The sequence below is a fragment of the Rhinatrema bivittatum genome, chromosome 10, assembly GCF_901001135.1.
Source record: "Rhinatrema bivittatum chromosome 10, aRhiBiv1.1, whole genome shotgun sequence".
NCBI lineage: Eukaryota > Metazoa > Chordata > Amphibia > Gymnophiona > Rhinatrematidae > Rhinatrema > Rhinatrema bivittatum.
The window spans coordinates 107983873-108003420 of record NC_042624.1 but is presented as its reverse complement, the minus strand read 5'-3'; the positions used below and the strand labels follow the sequence as shown (position 1 = coordinate 108003420).

At 46.3% G+C, this 19548-nt stretch overlaps 1 protein-coding gene across 2 annotated transcripts in view; it reads left to right on the top strand.

Annotated features, from left to right (window-relative positions):
• Positions 1–75: 75 nt before the first annotated feature.
• BSND (barttin CLCNK type accessory beta subunit) overlaps positions 76–19548 on the top strand; it is a 30355-nt gene continuing 10882 nt past the window's right edge. Inside the window, exon 1 of one of the 2 annotated variants that reach the window (XM_029618047.1) lies at positions 76–1149. In XM_029618047.1, the coding sequence (XP_029473907.1) occupies positions 1123–1149 (27 nt within the window). In that variant the 5' untranslated portion in view covers positions 76–1122. Of the gene's footprint in view, positions 1150–17942; positions 18455–19548 lie in introns of those variants that run through there. The other variant, XM_029618046.1, reaches the window with a different exon arrangement.

Sequence of the window (19548 nt, the reverse complement as noted above, 5' to 3'; positions counted from 1 at the left end):
CAAATTAATATTCCGCTGAACTTTTGCCTATGAGGGTGCAGATAGAAACTCTGTCTGAAAGATCCAAAACCACAGACGAAAGACAAGAGAAGGAAAAAAGAAAAACTAGCAGCCACATTTCCAGACTGGAGAAATGAAAGGTAACCAACTAAAAGTACAAAAAGTTAGAGACGACAAGTCATGAAATGAAACGATAAATTAGGTTAGGAATCTTCAGAGGAAGACAGTCTCTTCCTGTGATCGAGGAAAGACTTTGTAGCATCGTAATCAAAGTTGACCTCATCACTAACCACTCACTTTTTAGCACAGATGTTTGATAGGCCGAAGACCCGTAGTCTTGTGGAAGGGAAACGTTCTTCTGTGATGTGATCGCGTTGCTTCTGCAAGATCTTTGCACACACAAATTCTGTGATGAGCAGAATTAGACCTCCTCTTCCTTACTGAGGGCGAGTCAAGGTCCTCGCTGGACTCTGCATAAAAAGATTATCCCTCATGTGGAAGCAATGGGCCTTGTGTCTTGTTCTGGGACACAGGCCTTGCATCCTGCCGTGCTTTAGCAATAGGAAGGACTGCGCTGAAACTGGAAGTCCAAGACTTTTGTTAACAAAGCAGAGATTTTCTCGGCAATAGGATCCGTATAATTCTCCTCTGTATTTTCTTGGAGACCAAGTACTCAGATGTTTCTAGAATGAACCGTGTTGAGCATCAACTTATTTCGACGTTGTAGAGAGAGAGAGAGAGAGCCAAACCATGGCTTTAGTAAATTCAGCTTGTATTTTAACTTTCTCGGCATCTTGCTGTAGAACTTTATCTTTGACTTGAAGAGATTGTGACAAAGTAGAAAATGCCTGAATTCTAGTGTCAGTTAAAGCCAGCCTCTTGTTTAAACTGCCTTCCAGTCTACGGATCCTATGTCTCCAGAGAGTGAGGCTGCCAAAACATAAACCTCCTTCTTCAGGAGTGTGAGGGAGTCTACAGGAAACTCCCTCAGGCTACCTTAAGGGACCGGCCACAGCTATCTGGCCTGGTCCTCCTTAAGTCCCAACCCAGCAAGGGATCCTGGGCCCAGAGAGGATCCCTTCAGCCTAGCATAAGAAGACAGGGCCAAAAATCTGCTGTGTGATGTCTCGGTGCTACCTGAACTTTAAGGTAAACTACATCATTTCTTTTATTTTGCTTTGCACTTCATTTGTTCATTGTGAGTAAATCGCACAAAAGGAAATATCCAGAGTCTGCCTCCTTATTCCTTCTGGCTGTTTACCAAGCTGCTATCGCCCAAGTTACCACATATGGTGGTAGAAGTGGGAGTACCTACCTAAGCGGAAAGCTGAAGCAGGACTGCTATGTTTCAGCTGCGGCAAGAGAGCCCATTTTGCTCGCGACTTCCCCACAGGGAAGGTGAGCCAATGGACATTAATGCTCTCCCAGTTTTGTAATTTTGTGGATCTCCCCAACTAGGGAGTCTCTACTTCTGTGGTTGCAGCTGAGCTAGATGCCATTCCTACCCAGGCATTGGTGGACTCTGGGAGTATAAAAACGCTCATTCGAAGAGAATTAGTGAAACGAATATAGATTAACTACGATAGAGTCATGACCCTGTCATGCTTCTCCGGTGACCAACGGCAATATCCAACAAGCCAGATACAACTGAAGACCCTAGTCAGCCAAGACAGAATAGAAGTGGGAGTTCTTCCTTAGCTCCTCTACCCCGTGGTGATAGGATGGGACTGTTCAAATTTTGAGAACCTTTGGAACCAGCTCACAATGGGTTCGTGCAACCCTAACAGTGAAGAATGGGTGGTTCCAGAACTCTTTCACTTAGACGTTCCAGACCTGTACCATAAAGACTCTAAAACTTCTATGTCCCGGAGGCAACGCCAACAGGACAAATATAGTTATACTGCTAATTTAGAGGTAACCAGGGAAGAAGAGTTGGAGTTGGTGGAACAGCAGCAACCCACCCAGAATGTCACACCTGGCCCCTTTGAGTGGGAAAAAGGGGGTGGATCCAGGGAGTTTCAGTTAGGCCCAGAGGGAGGACGAGTCCTTTAAGTGGGCCCAGGAGCATATACAGAGAGTGGATGGAGTACAGGTTACAGACCCTATTCTTCCTTATTTCATAATGAAAGGGGACCTACTTTACCAAGTTACAAAGAGAAGTGTGGAAGGGGACTTGAAAGAAGAACTCCTAGTTCCCAAACCGTATCAGCAGAAAGTCATGCAACTAGCACACAGCCACCTTCTAGGGGGTCACGCGGGGGAGGAAAAGACCCGAGAGAAAATATTGGCCGGGCCTACGTAAACAGGTCCAGTTGTAGTGCCGGTCCTGCCCTACCCGCCAGCTCACAAAGCCTGCCAGCGTACGGGCGGCACCGCTCATACCAGTGCCCTTCATTAAGACCCCTTTCGAAAGGGTGGGCATGGACCTGGTGGGGCCACTAGAGAGATGTACTCGAGGAAAGAAGGACATCCTTGTCATTCTGGATCATGCCACAAGGTATCTGGAGGCAGTGCCACTACAGAATAGGAAAACTCCGATGGTGGTGATTGCTCTAATGGAGGCATTTTCATGACTTGGGCTGCCCAAGGAGATCCTGACAGTAGGCACTATTTTTCTTCAGATGGCACAGGGCCTGGAGCCTAGGGGGTACTCTGGACCTCACTAGGCCACTGGAATTTTCAAGGTTATGACCAGGGAGGAGTTTTGGGGGAGGGACTCCTGAGGCCGGGTGGGACTGGGGAATTTTTTTTACAAAGGGGCAGGGTTGTGTAATTTTTCTTTTATCTAGCACTGGAGCTGCTTGTAGGGCAGCCAGGGAGGTTTCATTTGGGCCATGCTGACCCTTTTAACTTCCATTCCTGGGAGCATCAGGATCTGGGTTAGCGTCCTGATGCTCCTGGGGAAAGTTAGCTATTACTCCTAAGTTGTAGCTAACTTTCATTAAAATAATGTAGCTTGCGATTTTTCAGGCAAGCTGTGTTATTTTATTTATATTAAATTGCCTAGTAATAAGCTATTTTGCATCCATTTGCATGCAAAGCAGCAAATTACTATACCATTGGTGGTAAATGAACTCATAGTATCTAAAATATCGTGCATTATCGCTACTCCAAGGCATTTACCATGCAGTAAAAAGCTAATGCAGCTTTGGTAAATGATCCCTTTAGAGTGTGAGTCTTCTGGGGACAATGACGGATTTAGGATTTTGGCCCCCCCTGGACACCCCCCTTCCCTTCTCCCACCCATTAAGGTTGGACAACAGGGAGCAGAAGGTCTAAGGCACAGTCCTCTGGTTTCCTGAAGCAGCTCAGGAGTGGATCCTGTGGCAAAAAATTCTCAAGCAAATTGGCAACATTTTCCATCTTTTATATTCCATTATAAAAACTGCTTTACACTGTAATTAATAGTGTGTATAATTTTATTGTTATTGGGTGAGCAAACGTGATCTCAAGTATCAGTACAGGGAAGAGACCTTAGGGATGGGAAGAGGATCAGGAATGGGGTGAGGGGAGTGAGGAGGAACTAGGGATGGAGAGGAAGGGAGAAGGGGAAGATTAGGAATCTGGGATGGGCAAGAGGAGAGAGGGAGGTTCTTTGATGGAGAAAGGGGAGGAGGGAGTAGGAAGGATTGGGGAGTGGGTTGCAGGATCTGGGAAGAAGGGAAAGATAGGAAGGGAGGTTCCAGGATGTGGTGGGGAAGGAGGATCTGAGTTGCAGTGGGAGGAGATGAGGTGTCCCTACCATGCTGGTTTCCTGCCTCCCCTCTCTAACATCCCACCCAATATGGCATGCACATACATTTAGCACAATCCCTTCTCTCTCACACACACAAACACTGCCCTCCTACCCTTGTTCTCCTCAGTCTCACACACATAGACATACGTGACCCCCCCACTCCCAGCTGATACCCCTCTTATCCCACCCTGCAATGATCTCAGCTCAGCCTCTCCTCTTCTCCCCAGAATGATCCCCTTTTGTTTTGTCTGCTACAGGCTGTCCTGAATGCTGCCTGGAGGAGAGGGGCTGGATCAGGAAACAGAGGGCTGTTCTCTGCTCAGTCAGGTTCAGCATAGCTGAAAGGCAACAAATCTTGAGCCAGCCTGCTGTGCTCCCCCCCCCCCCCCCAGATTTCTGCTGCCCTAGGCACAGGCTTAGTGTGCCTATTGACGAATCCAGGCCTGTCGGGGGACAGGGAAATACCTGCAGTACCTAAATGTAATCTGCTTAGCGTGACCGGCCGCACTCACCCCCAAGCATCACTGACGCGGCGGGACGCCATCTTGCCTTCCCTGCTCCAGACCTCTCTCTCTCTGCGCAGTGCGTCTTAAAGGCCCCCGCGGCAGGAAACTGCTCTGCCGGCGCACGCTGAGGAGGTTATGTGTCTGGGTATTTAAACCCCAGCCGCACTCCAAGCAGACGCCTCAGATCCTCCTGCCTAGCAGTGCTTGTTGCTATCTCCGTGCCTTTGCCTCGCTATATTGTGCCGGCCTCGTTGCTCCATGCCTTTCCTTGTTTCTCTGCCTTGCCCAGCTGTCCTGCCTTCCCCTGCCTCTCCTGCTGGTCCCTCCCTCGTCCATCTCCCAGTGTCTTGTCTCCTTTCGTCTTGCCTGTCCGTGGCCTGTTTCCTGGTCCTGACCTCTGCTACGTATCTGACTTCTCTTCTTCCTGTGACCTAGTCCTGGGTACTTGCCAGCTTCTTATGGCCTGGATTGGCCACTGTTGGAAACAGGATGCTGGGCTTGTTGGATCCTTGGTCTGACCTAGTATGGCATGTTCTTATGACCTCTGCTATGGACACTGACCACCCCTCTGAATCGCTGCCTGCCCCGGCCTTGGCCTGTACCCGGATACTGTGTCTTGCTGCCAGCACAGACTTCGACTTGTATCCTGACACCGTCTGCCGACCCTGGAACCCAAGGATTCAACCTGAGGGGAACTGGGCTGGTCTCAGTCCTAGTGAAAGTGAATCCACCAGCTGTCGGCACGGGCCTCGTAGGTTTGCCTGCTACGCTGCGTCAACCACACCACAGCACAAGGGCTCACAACTGTGATACCTGAAGGGTAGAATGTAAATCTAATAAATATGTATATAAATGGCATCTTACTCTATATTTATTTACCTGAGAACTGATAGCCAATCACCCCTAAGTCTTTTTTTTCTGTAGACTAAATAAACTTCAGGTTTTCTCCATGAGTCTTACTGAGCTGGTCTATTATGGTTGTCTCCACTGGAGAAATGTTGAGCAGAGTCAGAGAATAAAATAACCTTTTTTTTAAAAACTGTAATTGGAGGGAGTGGACCAGTGTGACACTGGCAGTGCTGGACATGGCTTCCATTCTTGCACGCGACCTTCCCTGGGTGGGTGGGGTTTGAAGGTAGGAGATATTGCAGAGGAGGAAGTGTCAGTCTTTGAGCAGGGGTGACACGTGATGGCTGTGCCTGGGGTCCACAATGGCAGCGTTCCAGAAGGAGCTGCGGACCCTGGTCAGGACCACCAAGCAGGGCTTGCCTGGCTCCTCTGACTGGGCCTGAAAACAACTGAAGATAAGCTCCTAACTACTTTGAGCAAACCAAATGAGACCGCCTCCCGAGCTCTAGACAGAGCACAATTATAAAGGCTCAGCAGAGGGACGGCCATTCCAGACCCCTGAAAGGGAGGAGCTGCATCTGAATGGAAACCTCCCCATCAACCATCCTGCACTGATCTAGCTGACACCTGAGAATCCAGGACTTACTGGAACTCTGACTGTAGTGTCTGCTACACCAACAAAAAGGGTAACTCGCTCTTACAGTATCTCCTTCTAGTTCTGCCCACTGCTCTCTTCAACTTCCCCTAGCTTATCCTTTGCATTTAATGACTCCTTCTTAGGTTTTCCTGAAGTCTGGGACCCTCACCTTTGAAATGCTGAAGCACACCTTCTGGTGATTACTGGATCCCAGGTGGTCCCCCACTATGATATCAGTTATAGTTTCCCCATTTGTGGTGAAAGCTATTAGTGCAGCTGCATTTAAAAAAGGTTTGGCGAGCTCCTGGAGGAACTTAACTATTATTAAGGTAGAGTTGCAGAAATCCACTGCTTATTCTTGGGATAAGCAGCTTGGAAATCTCTCTACCCATTGGGATCCTGCCAGGTGCTTGTGACTTGGATTGGCCACTGATGGAAATAGGATACTGGGCTTGATGGATCCTTGGTCTGACCCAGTATGGCACATTTCTTAAGTTCTTATGTTCTCCGTCCTCTGTACAGTGCACTAACAATCAACATAGTCTTTTCAGCCACAAAACACACCAAGGAGCAGGGTAGTTTCCAACTTCTTTTATTGAGAGTTGATTTGATGACTGAGTAATATTTACAGCTTCAATTCAGATTTCAATTAAAGTCAATAAATAATAAGACAGCAGAACCCTGAAAAACTTGTGACCTCACTTCTATAGCAAAGCCTTCAGATTCTTTCAGAAGCAGACATTAACACTTGTCATCCCTTTCCTCACAGTTTCTCCAATTATCTAATCTTCCTAGATTGAAGGTAGTTCAATCCTCTTTTAGTTTCTCAATTTAAGCTTCTCCCCATGATAGGTAGTTAGAATACAGTCCCAATACTTTATCAGAGCTTAGTCCCATCTCTCATACATTTTCCTCAGTTCTTCTTAAATACTTTAGCTCTCCTAGTTAGTAACTGATGGGCACTCCCCTCTCAATTAATTAATCAGCATTCACCGTTCTCAGAACAAAGTCTTACCCCCTTTAGATCCTTTAGTTTCCTTCTCTCTATGCTATTGGCAGGAATAATCGTTTCCAGTTGGACTCCCCCACATTTCAGATCCTTTCAGGGTGAACGACGTCACTCTCCCAAGATTTTGGTTACCGAGTCCCGGGTACCAAGGGCCATCAGCTCTCAGTGGAACAAAAATAGTCTCTGAACCCAAAGAGGGGAAAAATCAAACAAGAGGCAGGAAGGGTGGAAAAGCTTCCTTGCCTCACAATAGAGGTGATTGTCCAAAATAGTTAAGATAAATTTAAACTCCTCTGCATCAGGTCGCTGTCAGGTCCATCCTCTGAGGGAGAGACAGCTTACTGCAGGCCTTCCCTACTCCATGATCCAGCCTTGAACACAGGGGCACCCCAATCCACTGTAACGAGGACCAGGCTCTCCAAAAATTGATTCAAAAAGTCAAATTGAGCAGAATCAGGTCTGAAGGGAGGCTAACCCCTACCATGGAAAATTCCTTACTCCTTTCACATAAATAAGGAAAATAATTATACAGCAGAAAATCCAAGAAGATCCAACTCAAAATCCACAACCTGTTGGAACAAAAGCTGAACTAAAACTCCACGAGGAGAGATGGTATTTGGGGGGTGATAAACCCATCTGCAACTCCCACATGGGGCAGTAAAACCCAAACCTCTCTTTACTGAGCTGTGCCTAATCTTCCCCAGGTGCTTGGCACTCTCCTGTTAGTTAGAGAAACCAAGGGCTCCCTACATTTATTTATTTATTCTTGCAATTATTTTCCACTACATACAATGCAAATTGAGCTGTGCGGATTACAAGAAAACATCCATAAAATAAAATCCATTAGATCAAGTACACAAATACAAAAAAATGATAAAATGAAACATAGAATTAAAACAATTATCTCACTACCTTCCTTTCAAGCTAATCGTGTAATCTGTATGCACCTGTTGAAACATTTTGGACTTAAGAAATTTATGGAAAAAATGTATATTCTTCCTGTGTTCTAAAGCTCTAACTCACGTGAGTTCCATAGCACATGAGCAATTTGGGAAAATGCTCTCTTTTGTGTTTCCTGGAAGCGGGGGCTCTTTATCCCAGGAACTGCCAAAAAGTGTTGATGATCAGAGCGAGGAGGGTGAGCAGGAAAATATGGCTTAAGCAAGACCGATAACGAACCTCTGTACCAATGTAAGCACTTCCAGATCTATCCTTTCTGCAATAGGTAGCCAATGTAAGGCCCCGAGCGCAGATGTCATAGGAGCTTGATATTTGGCACCGGTAAATAATTTGTGCTGCTCTCTTCTGGACCAATTGCAACACTTTAAGCAAACACTTGGGGAGCCCTATAAATAACAAGTTATAATAATCTGGTTTTTAGATTACAAGAGCCTGAACCACAGCATGGAAATCCACAGGCGGCACCAGGGGCCTCAGCGGCTTCGCCACTCTCAGTTTATAAAAGGCTGACCTAACTATTGACCATATATGCGGTTTCATAGTTAACCCCCATATCCAACTGGATCCCCAGATTTTTAGCTTCTGTTTCAATGGGAATAGCAATTCCAACCAATACAATTTCCTGGGCTATATGATTACTTCCATGATTCAAACACAGTTGTTGTTTTTACAATTAGAACATATTTATTTTGAGCCAGCCAAGACTGTAATGCAAATAGACAAGATGTAAATCTCACTACTGGCAAAAAAGCATCCAAATTATATAGTGAACAAAATTGCATATCATCAGCATATATGCGGTACGTGACATCCAGTGTGTGAAACAAATTTCCGGTTGGTTGTAAATATATATTACAGAACATCGATGATAAGGGAGAACCCTGAGGCACTCCCGATTGAATATCTTGCCATGAGGAACAGGACGCCCCAATTACAATTAGCTGTTTACGGTTCAATATAAAAGATTTGAGCCATGATAAAACCTGAGGAAGCAATCCCCATCCCTTGTAATTGGTCAATCGAAAACCAACGGTCAACAGAATCAAAGGCCTACTGGGATCCCTAGGAAAGAGCGTGTCCTAGTAGCTAATCAGGGCATTGTAGAGGAATGAATGTACCATCTCTGTCACAGCACCTCCGCTAGAGCCTGCTGTATTGTTTATTCCTGCTTGTATCAAAGCAAGTGGTCCATAGTGTCTGCGTGGATTTAAAGGGAGAAGGAGCTGTTCCTTTCAGTTTCTTACTTGTTTTTTCCCCAGAGTTAGGCTCACCTCTTTGACTAAGGGGGGGTTCTTAGAAATTAAGAGATTAATTTCCAGCTCCCACCCAGTGGTTGGTGATGCATCTCTAGTGATTTTTGCAGTTATTTACTCAATGCGACTTTTATTGGAAGGAAGATTATATCCACTCTTCCTACCTGTGAGAGCAGAAAGTACAGAGATGTATTTTGCAAGTCATCTTGGTGCCTCTCAGTCTGAGGGGATTCTTTTGCCCGTCTGGCATTTGGTGAAGAAGGGGGTTTCAGAATCAGGGAGGAGAGAAGAGGAACTCTTTTAAAAGTCGACCTTTGCATGGGGAAAAATGCAGAGTTTTGCTCATTCCCCTTGCCCTCTGTAGAAGAACGAGGAACAGCTGTGGATCATGGGGTTCAGTTTTATTATGATTGGCCCACTGGATTCCCCTGGGAGGCATTACATTGTACAGCTCCATTTCTAATGTGGTGACAATGCAAATGCAGTGGTTTAACATCTGGAGAAAATAAATATAACTGAAAATTGAACTTCATGATGCTATATCCATGGGCAAGGGTCTACCGAGTGCTGGCACCGTTTTGCAAGGTAAGCTTGGTCAGGGGCTGAGAGAATGCTGAGTATCACAAAAGGTCATTGGTCAGAGTCTATGATCCAAGCTAAAATCAGCTGTAAATTCCAGTTATTCAGCGGGGGGACTAATAAACTATTCAATCAGCAGGAGTATGCATATAAACCAGGATAGGAATTCGGAAAAGACTTCAGCAGAGGAATTAAACTTGCACAAATGGTTTTGCATAAACTCACTTAAGCGGAGCACTGCTGTAGGAAAATCGCTGCCTTGAGCAGCTTCAGAGATTGGGAAAGTAGCCCCCAAGCTAAGGATGATCCTGCTCTGGTTTTGTTCTGTCACGGTTCTTGCCAGAAATTTGAGTGAGAACTTGGAAATGCCACATGAAAGCCACGCGGCTTGATGTGGGAGTGCTTGCACCGCAAGGAATATCTTCCTGCCATCTGTCTCCTAATGATAACTTGCAAGAGCGACTCCAAGCAATTTCACTTTACTGCAGCTGCATTGCTCTCTCTTTCTCTTGTCTGTTCCTTTCATGTCTCATTTGGGGTAGAAATGCTCCTATCGTCCTTCCTCTTGGTTGTATCTTAGCCTTTCTGGCCCAGCACTACTTTGGTACAATCTTTGGGTCTTATTCTACAAGAGCTTTTCTTCATTTTGTGACCATGGACAAATTCTCTTTTGAATAAGGCCCCTTGATGATTGGTTATTTTGGAAAACTGTCAGCAGTTCCCCCTTGATAATAATATTTTTTCTATTTATATTCTACCTTTCATGACACCTCAAAGCAGATTTCCTTCAGATAACGCAGGTATTTCCCTATCCCCAGAAGGCTTACAATCTAAAAAGTAGTTTTTAAAAGCCTTGCGTGTGCAAAAATGGCCCCATACATGCGTGATGTGGATTTTAAATAGCTGGGAAGGGTGTGCATCATTGAGGTATGTGTGCACAGAGGAGGTAACAGGGCCAGCACATAACTCCAAGTTTCTGAGAGTTTGTGTGTGTGAGAGAGAGACTCTTCATAAGGCTCAGTCTGATACTCTATATATGGACCATTGTAAGGGAGCACTTTGATTTGGGGTGAGTTTTCGGGAGGTGGGTTGGAGTTAGGGGTGGTGGTGTTACAGACACATTTAGAGGTATCCATTGTAAAACTGACCTCATTAAAGAATGTTTGACCTTATAAGTGATGAAAAGGAGTTGATTTGTACAATGCAGCTAGCAGAGACTGCAGTGTACAAATCAACTCCTCTTTTTAGAATTGTCCTCACTTATAAGGTCAAAAATTTGATTATATGTGTAGGTTATAAAATAGTGTGGCAAGATACGTGTGTTTATGGGCGCACGTGTGGCCCTTTTAAAATTTACCCTTAAGCATTTTTCTTATAGACACAGAATGGGAGAAAACCTTTAGTAAATAGGCCCCTAAGGGTCTTACTTTTCTCCCATTCTGAGAAAAACGAGACCCTAAATTTGTACCTGAGGCACTGGAGGGTGGAGCAATTTACCCAAGGTCCAACCACTAAGCTCTTGTTCCACTCCCTGCTAAGGGCTGTAGACGATGCCGTGTGAATCTAGGATGTTCTAGAAAAATGCAGCTGTGTTATCTTTTATTGGGCCAATGTACGAATAATCCAAAGATATTGCAGAATCTCAAAGATGACATCTGAAGAAGGGGCCTATGTGGTCTCAAAAACCTCATTTGCAACATATTTAGTTAATTCTTACAGTGGTCTGATAAAAGGTAGCACACAGCCCACCCAAAATCCAGTTTTGTCCAGGAACAATGGGGGCCACTTGAATTTGCACTGCCGGGGGGGGGGGGGGAATAATATTCCTAAAATGCTACACAGGTCGGCTGAGTCAACAAATGTAGAGACAACAGTGAACCGTGTTAACGGCAGGACAGGGTGAATGCTATCTAAGGGAATTGAATGTTCCCCGTGGGAAGAACAGTGGATTCCCGTGAACACAAATGTACTGTCCGATAACATTCCACCACACAATTCAGAAAGAAAATTTCTCATTCGGTGTATGCTGCTGCCGCCTGCTAATCTGAAATGCAGATCAGGTGATCATGGTTCAGCAAACACCATGGGGATAGATGGTTCCATTGTTAGCTTGGCTGGAATAAGATATCAGTCCTTGGAGTTCAGCCTTCGTCACTCCACCTGCGTCTTAGACACTATTACTTTTTATTCTCAGAACATATCTCTGTGAACTCCTGTTAGTCCTTCAAAGCTAAAACCAATTGTTCCAGGCCAAACCAGTACATGGGCTCTGAAGGCTGAACAAAAACTAGGAATTTATCTATCATGAAGCTCCCCTAAAATACTTAGGATTGCCAACTGGCCAGTATTTAGTTGGCCTGGCTGTTTTTACTTAAGGGTGGCTGGTGGCAGGACCTTAAAACTGGCATAGAGAGCCCTACTGGGTCTCTTCTAAGAGGATTGTCCCATATTAACAGGGGGAGCAGAAATAGCATTTACCGTAGGTTGGGTTTAGCACCCCCATGTGGGAGACTGCAATGGTGGAGTCCATAGAATATAAAACCCAGCAGCGTGGATTTTTAGTCGGCCTAGGATGTCTCTGTGCCTGCTCCTGCGTTTGCTGGGGTTTTTTTTTCCTGGGGAAAGGACCCTTGGGCTTCTTGGGATAGAGCCTGGGTATGGATTAGAGGACAGGATGCCTTTTTCCCATTTCTAAGAGAAGTCATTTTTGCCCTTTTAGAGTTAGAGTGCAAGAGGTTTTACACACCCTTCCTTCCTCATTTTTTTGGTTGTATTTTCAGGTTAACGTTATTTTTCACCATCTGCCTTTTCCCAAGGAGCCAGGGACTCGATGCTTTAGCAACCAGAAGGAAATGTGGAGCCTTTTAAGGAAGAGATGCATTGGTCCTTGAAAGGCCCTGAAGGAATGAGTCTTCGCTCACTCCTGGGAGGAGGAGAACTGGGCACCCGGTGTTACTCACTGTAGTGGATGGTGAAGAGAGGAGTGGGAAGGTGCCCTCCAGGTGCCACCAACACCTGTAAAGAGAATGGATAAGGAGTAAGAAGTAATTTCAGTCCAGCAGAACAAAGGTATAAGACATGGGGCTTTATTACATCTAAACTGGATTTACGAACCCTGTGAGAAGAAGCTCTAAAGCTGTCCTGGAAAGGATCAGGAAGAAAAGAATACATTAACTCAAATAGCAAAGGCAAATTAACTTCTGATACAAAGTTACAGATTTATTTAAAACTAACAGGGTACAGGCACTGTACTGAACAAAGAATTGCAAAAGAACGCTTTCATCAATCTCCTCTAATTGTCAGAGAAGTTGGAAACCATTATCAGCTTCCAGTGTGATTATTACTGCTGTGTTCCAATGCTGCGATGTGTAAATATGGTTTGAACGGTGCTCGGGACCTGGGAAATGATCTCCCTCCCACCCCGACAGGGAATTCTGGACTCAGAGGGGCTCAAGGCTAGGGAGGGAAACGGAAGCATCAGAAGCCCTTAGATGTAAAAGGTGCCCTTTGGGTCCCGCGATGGGAAATCAGCCCCGGGGCTTACTCTGGCTTTGCAATCTGCCAAACACCGTCCTCCCTATAGGAGGCCAAGACTGCTCACCACAATCTCTCCACCTCTCCAACTCCTGGCTCTCCTCTCCAGACCTTCCCCCACCGGGCTCTCCTCCCTCCGCTCAGTCCTCCCTAGCGCCATCAGCTGAGAGAGAGAGAGCGGCGGTGAGTGGTGGCGGAGAGAGCGGCCTGTTCTAGGTGAGTGCAGGATCTTTGAGCCAAGCGTGAACTCCTAGGCCTTTCCTGAATGTAACGGAAACCTGACTGGTACATGGGGGTGGGGCCGTGGTGAAGCCTGCGAGTTTGTGCTGCGCTCTCAGGGCCTTGTATGCGAGGGGCAGCTGAGGTGAGCAGGGCGTGGGAGGGAGCCCAGACCCATCGGGAAAGAGAGGAAGTTAAGGAGCAGCAGGGTGGGTTGGGAGGACGGCCTGCTTTTTTTTTTTTTTTTTTGGCAACCCTGAAAGTAAGGTCAGCTTATATTTTGACTGCAAGAAAGTCAGTGCTGCCTTCCCGACCCTGAGGCTGTCAGCTCTTTCCACCGTTTGCTAACAAGTGGTTTGAAACCCAGTGTGAATGGAAGCCATAACCATCCTGCCCTCTGCCCTCCGAGAACAGGGTTGCACAAATGCCCTCCTCTCCTCCCCCTCCACTTCTGCACCAGGAGAAGAGCGGGAAGCAGAGTCTGAAGGATTGTGTTTTAGCCTTTAAAAGAAAAGCACAGAAAAGCTTGCCCGGGAGATAGTTCCTGACTGGGAAGAGCCCTTGATTGTTGAAACTAAGTTAATTTATTGTATTCTGAGGGGGTTTTATGGACTTGCTGTTTTATGTCTTGCCAATGGACTGTGCCTGCTATTAATAGCTAAGGCACTGTGTTTCCTCACCCAGCCAGCTCTGTCTGTCTGCTCTCCCACTCCCTTCCTGATAAAACATTTCTCTTTTTTTTTTAAATCCTTGTAAGTCTTTTTTTTCCCAGTGCTTTCCTAAAATAATCTCTAGAGGCTCTTCCTTCTGCTATTCCACTGCCCCTTCGGGTGGGGACGCCTTGGTCCTTCCCAGAGCTGCGTGTGCCAGTTAAATCTCTTTCCACTGTGCCTTCTGTTTCCACGGGCAGCGCATCTTCCTCATCCGAGGATGACCACCTGTGACGGGAAATCTTTCTGAAAGATATGCATTATTATTCTTGTCAGGGCAATCTGAGGATTTGTGTATGTGGAGCGATGCCAGCCAGCTGACAGAACCAGGGCTGGATTTAGGCACGGGTACCGGGGGCGCGTGCCTCGGGCACCCGATTCTGAAGGTGCCCGAAAGCTGGCACACCCCCTGCTGCTCTCTGCTTTCCAGGGGAAGGGAAAGAACAGGGACTCCTCGCCTATGGGCCCTGAATAGAAGCAGACACCATGGAATGATTTCATCATCGTTGTTTTCTATGGGTATACAATTAATTTCCTTTTTCATTTTATTATTATTATTATTATTATTATTTTTTTTTTTTTTTTTTTAGGATAATCAGGAAAAAAAAAAAGAGCCAGAAAAACCATCTGGAACATTCTTTAATGGGAGTGCTCAACTGACAACTGAGCTCAAGAAACAACATTAGTGGTTTGCTCTAGGACTACGTTGTATTCTTTAGGCTGACGAAGTAAAGAGAGCACAGCATTCTGAAATGTGGAGACCTAGGATGGACTCCTCCCTCTGGAGCTCACCTACTGTGTAACCTTCGACCAGCCTGTGCTCAAATTGAGCTTCAGACCTCTTTAGGGCAGTAGCTGAATGATTCATCTTGCACATTGCCATGTACATGAATAGTGGAAAATAAATATTATTTTCTGTATCCGTTTGCTTAGTGCAATTTGGAGAACATATGGCTTACTGTTTCCATCCTGAGTGGCTTCGAGATAGACTATATTGTGCGCTCTATAAGTGTTATGAAATACGGGGTGCCCATCACACCTATAGGAACCCAAAGCTGTTAATCCAGATGAACTCAAGAAGATAAAGAGCTTGGTTACATCTTCCTTGTATGGAGCTCCTCAGAAAGCAGAAGACAGTCACTGCACTTCCTTGAGAAACTGAGGATACATGAAGACAGGCATAAGCAACCTTCAATCTGCTTGGATTTTCAGGATATTGCTAATGAATATGCAAGAGCTAGATTTGCATATAGTCAAAGCAGCGTACTTGCAAATGTTTTCACATGCATATTCCCTGGGGATATCCTGAAAATCCGAGCAGATTGGTGTCTGAAAGGACTGAAGGTTGCTTACCCCTGCATGCATAGCAGCAGCTGGTGGGGATGAAGGGTAGGAACTGGACATTGCTTGCGGTGACCTCTCTAGGCAAAACTTACTGCTGATGACCAGATGCTGATGTATGAGATGGGAGTCTGAACAAAAAGGATCAAGTGATTGCACTATTTTATCTGCTGCTTTGGAATACTTGCTGATTTTTCTTTATAAATATGGATGTGACATGCCTTTCATTATGAGTCAGTATTCTGGGCTTTTCTGTGGCTTTGAGGAGGGTTTTTCAGACGGCTTGGAGCACATAAAGACTTAACGCCAGTCCTGTGCGATTCAGGCGCATTGGATGCATGTTTTGGATGCGCTAATCCTCTTATTGCGCCGGGTGTTAGCCAAGCCCATCCAAAACGTGCGTCCAAGAACTGGTTAGCCTGTGCACCAGGCTCAGCACACCATATAGCATCGGCCTGCTAGAGTATACCTGCAGGTTAACCTGTGCACTTACCTTATTATATGGGCCCCAGCGTCGCTGTTAATTCTTGCAGGATTCTGAGGGCATTAAAAGAGCAAGGAGAGCAAGGCGAGGGGAGGTGAGAGAAGGAAAAGATGTTTTAAGCCTCCCTTCTCGTTCAGCTTCCACAAGGGGGCACTCCCGTACTTCAGCTGGGATTCAGCGTCTCTGCAGTCTTTGCTCCTAAACAGAGATTTTAGGGAGGTGAAAGGTAAGGGAGTCAGGATAGGAAAATAACAGCAATGCATGGGTCCTGCTATTCCTGAACTGGTTGGAATCCCTCCCCAGACTTGGCTTGTGAACATACATTGAAGACTAGAAGGCCAATACTCAGCTGAACAAGTTAGCCACATAAACTTGCCTGGCTTTGGCTGAAATATTCAGTGGCGCGTACTTGACTGTAGTGTAGTTAGCTGGATACATTTATCCAGCTCACTATAGGACGGCCAAATAGCTGTCCTAGACTTATCCAGCTTACAAGCCGGACAAGGCTGAATATCAGCACTTATCCCAGGAATGCCCCCGTCTGGCCCCTCAGTTATCCGGTTAACAGCCGGCTAAGTGGTGGCCGGTGAGCACGGACAAATATTCGGCCAGTGTCACGTAGCCGGTTACGCTCCTGCTTAGCTGGTTAAGTGGGGCAGTGCTGAATATCGATCTCTTAAGTTTCCAGTCTTTCACAAGCAGAATCTTTTGCTGCAGGTTTTCTTTGTGTCAGGTTGCATCGGGGTTCCGTTGACTGCTGGTTTTCGTGTTTTTTGTAAGACCGAATGGATAAAAGCCCTTCCGCATCTCTCGTGTCCAGGGTCAGAAAACCCGAGGGCCACCTGTTTTCATACTTAGCTTCCCTTTAAGACCCTCTTGGAGGTGTGATAAGACCCCAGTCCCTCACCTCCTAATCTAATTTCTCCAGGCAGCGAATACAATTATTTTTATCTCCTATGCTTTCTACTGTGTTTTAAAACAAAACATGAGATCTGATCATGTTCTTTAATATTAATAGACACAGATGCCTAGGGACCTTCATTTTCAGGTTTTTTTTCCCTGGAGATGTATCCGTATTTATCATAACAAAATCAGTGGGGATAAAAGACTAATTTTTTTTCAATTGATTTTCTTCGCTTTTTGTTTGCTAATACTGAGAAATTCCATGTAAAACTAAAATAAAAAAACTCAAAAACGAAAGTCCCTACTGATATCTCATGGGCTGGATCTTCTGCTTCTCACTATCAATTTTCCAAACGGACCTCCACTTTGTGGCCCTGGTTCCACTTCTCCCTGATGCTCTTTCGGCTTCAAGTGACAAAGGAAAACCTGTGGTCGGGAGGAAGCTGGGAGAGAGGTGGGCCTGCGGGGGGGAGGGGAGGGTGGATTGTGGGGTTTAAACTAGCAGATTAGCATGGGAAAAAGATTCCCAGAAATGTGACTCTGTACCCTGCCCTGGGCACAGGAAGGTGCTTAACAAGAACTTTTAAATAAATTAACCAGCATTCCAGTAGCCGAAGAAAATCCCCATGAGGAGCAGGAGCCTTTGTTAATATATTTCATATATTGCTGTTTCTGTCTCTGACCTGTGTTGAAATGCTTCTTTTTTTGCTATGTTTTGGGATTGCCAGCACCTCTTTAAAAATACAAACAAACAAACCCCCCCCCCCCTTTTTTTTTTGAGTAAATGTATAACTTGTTTCAATGCCTGGAAAAGTTGTACGTGGACTTCCCGTTGCAGGCAGGGTCACACTGACCTTGACCTGGGGATTTAGCCACACCCTGCTGAGAAGAAGGCCTGGGCGAGAGGACAGGACGAGCGTCCCAGGCCAACGCCCCCGGGATGCTGATCTAACGCCTCTGCACATGACATGAAGTAAAGAATTCAGCCATCATGGAAATTAATCAAGGTTCATTCGTGAAACGATCAGGGTAGTGCACCAAAGCCACTCGTCATGTTGGCAGGATTAGCGCGGGATTTACCTTCCCAAGGAGAGGGGAAGGGGAGCAGCCGGGAGTGTGCAGTGCTGCCAGCCTAAGGGGCTTCATTAAGTCCCTGCTCACTTTCCAGGCATGCCCAGAATTTGCCCTGCATAGTTCATGCCCTCAGGGAAGGTTACAGCTGGGTGTGCAGCCCGGCTTCAGCAGTGGCCTGTGAATTTCGGGATTCTGTGTTTGCAGTCACTGCACAGTCATTAAAACTGGCTGGATCAACCTTGGGCAGGACTGGTCTGAGGCTGAAGCTGATTTGTAGCCTCTGAGAGTCTATGGAAAAAAAACAAAACACCACCTCTCTGTTTGTGCGCTGAAGATTACAGGTTGTGGGATGGAGAGAGAGACGAGCAGATACTTGGCTCACTCTCTCTCTCTCTCTCTCTACCACTAGTTCTCTTTGGACTTGAACTGCTTTGCCTGGCAGCCACTCCTGATTCTCTGTTTTTATTCCTTTCCAACAGGAAAATGGCAGAGGACAAAACTTTCCGGTATGGGCTGATTGTGCTGGGTTTCTTCCTGGTTATGATTGCCATGTTCATCATGAGTGTGGACAAGCCTCAGGTCTACATTACCTTCTGTACCATTGGGGTGTTTATGATAGCGGTGGGGATCACCTGGAGCATTTGCCAGTGCTACCCTAAGGTAGGGAACGCTTCGGTGTCTGTCTCAGCTGTGTTTGCGCGCCTCCTCTGGAAGAAGTACTTGATCAGAGTTTGACCTCTTACGGGGCAGGTTCGAGCTCCTGGCTCTTTAGGGGGTGTCACTATGGGACCTTCAGCCGATGCTGCTGAGCTCTCTAGGAGGTGGGTAGGAGAGGGTCCAGCTTTGGCTTGATGGACGCTCTCCAGGCAAAACCAGGGGTGTGAGCAGTGAGAGGTGTTCTCAGGGGCTCGGAGCCAGTAAGTAGGAGCCTGCGTTGAATCAGGGCTATGCTGGTCTGAGTACCTGTGACCTGAAGCCTGAAGAGACAATGATGCCCTTATGATTGTGCAGCCTGTTGCACGCCGAAGGGCTCTGCAGATCACTGACAAGAATGAGCGTTTTTACCGGGGGGGGGGGGGGGGGGGGGCAGCATGTGTTAGAGCATTTACTGTACAGTGCAGGAAGGGTAAAACTCCCGTCCTCGAGTGCCACAAGCAGATTTGAGGATTGACCAAACATGCAAATGAATCTGGTGATTGGATCAGATAGATCTCGTGAATATCCATTGTGAAAATCTCTCTGCGGTGCTCGAGGACCGGAGCCTGCCACCCCTGCTATAAAGCGGTGCAAATCAAATGGGGAAGGACTGTGGATTCAGGGTGGGTTTCCCTTTTCTGGTGAAAGCTCTGCGATTCAGTCCACGCTCTTGAGCAGGCTCCAGGGCGAGCTGATGGCTCTGCATGGGGAATAGATGAATCGGTGGGGCACGGTGCTGCACTGCAAACACGAAACCCTCTTATCCTGTACTGTGCAAAGTGAGGGAATGAGGAGATTTACCCGCAGAAGATACAGAAAACGTGCATTAAAATAATTCCCATGCGGATTAGTATCTTCAGGAATAGGATTCTGTTTATATTCTGGGCTTTTATCCTCACACATCATTCCAATCACTCTTCAAACCCTGTATATCTTTGCCTTGCCTGCCAAAGAGTTTACAAACAAATTCATACGTGGGATTATTGTTGCACACAATGACACCGGCTGGAGACCCACGCGTGCCATCTCCAGAGCCTTGGGCACCCATTGATCCACCG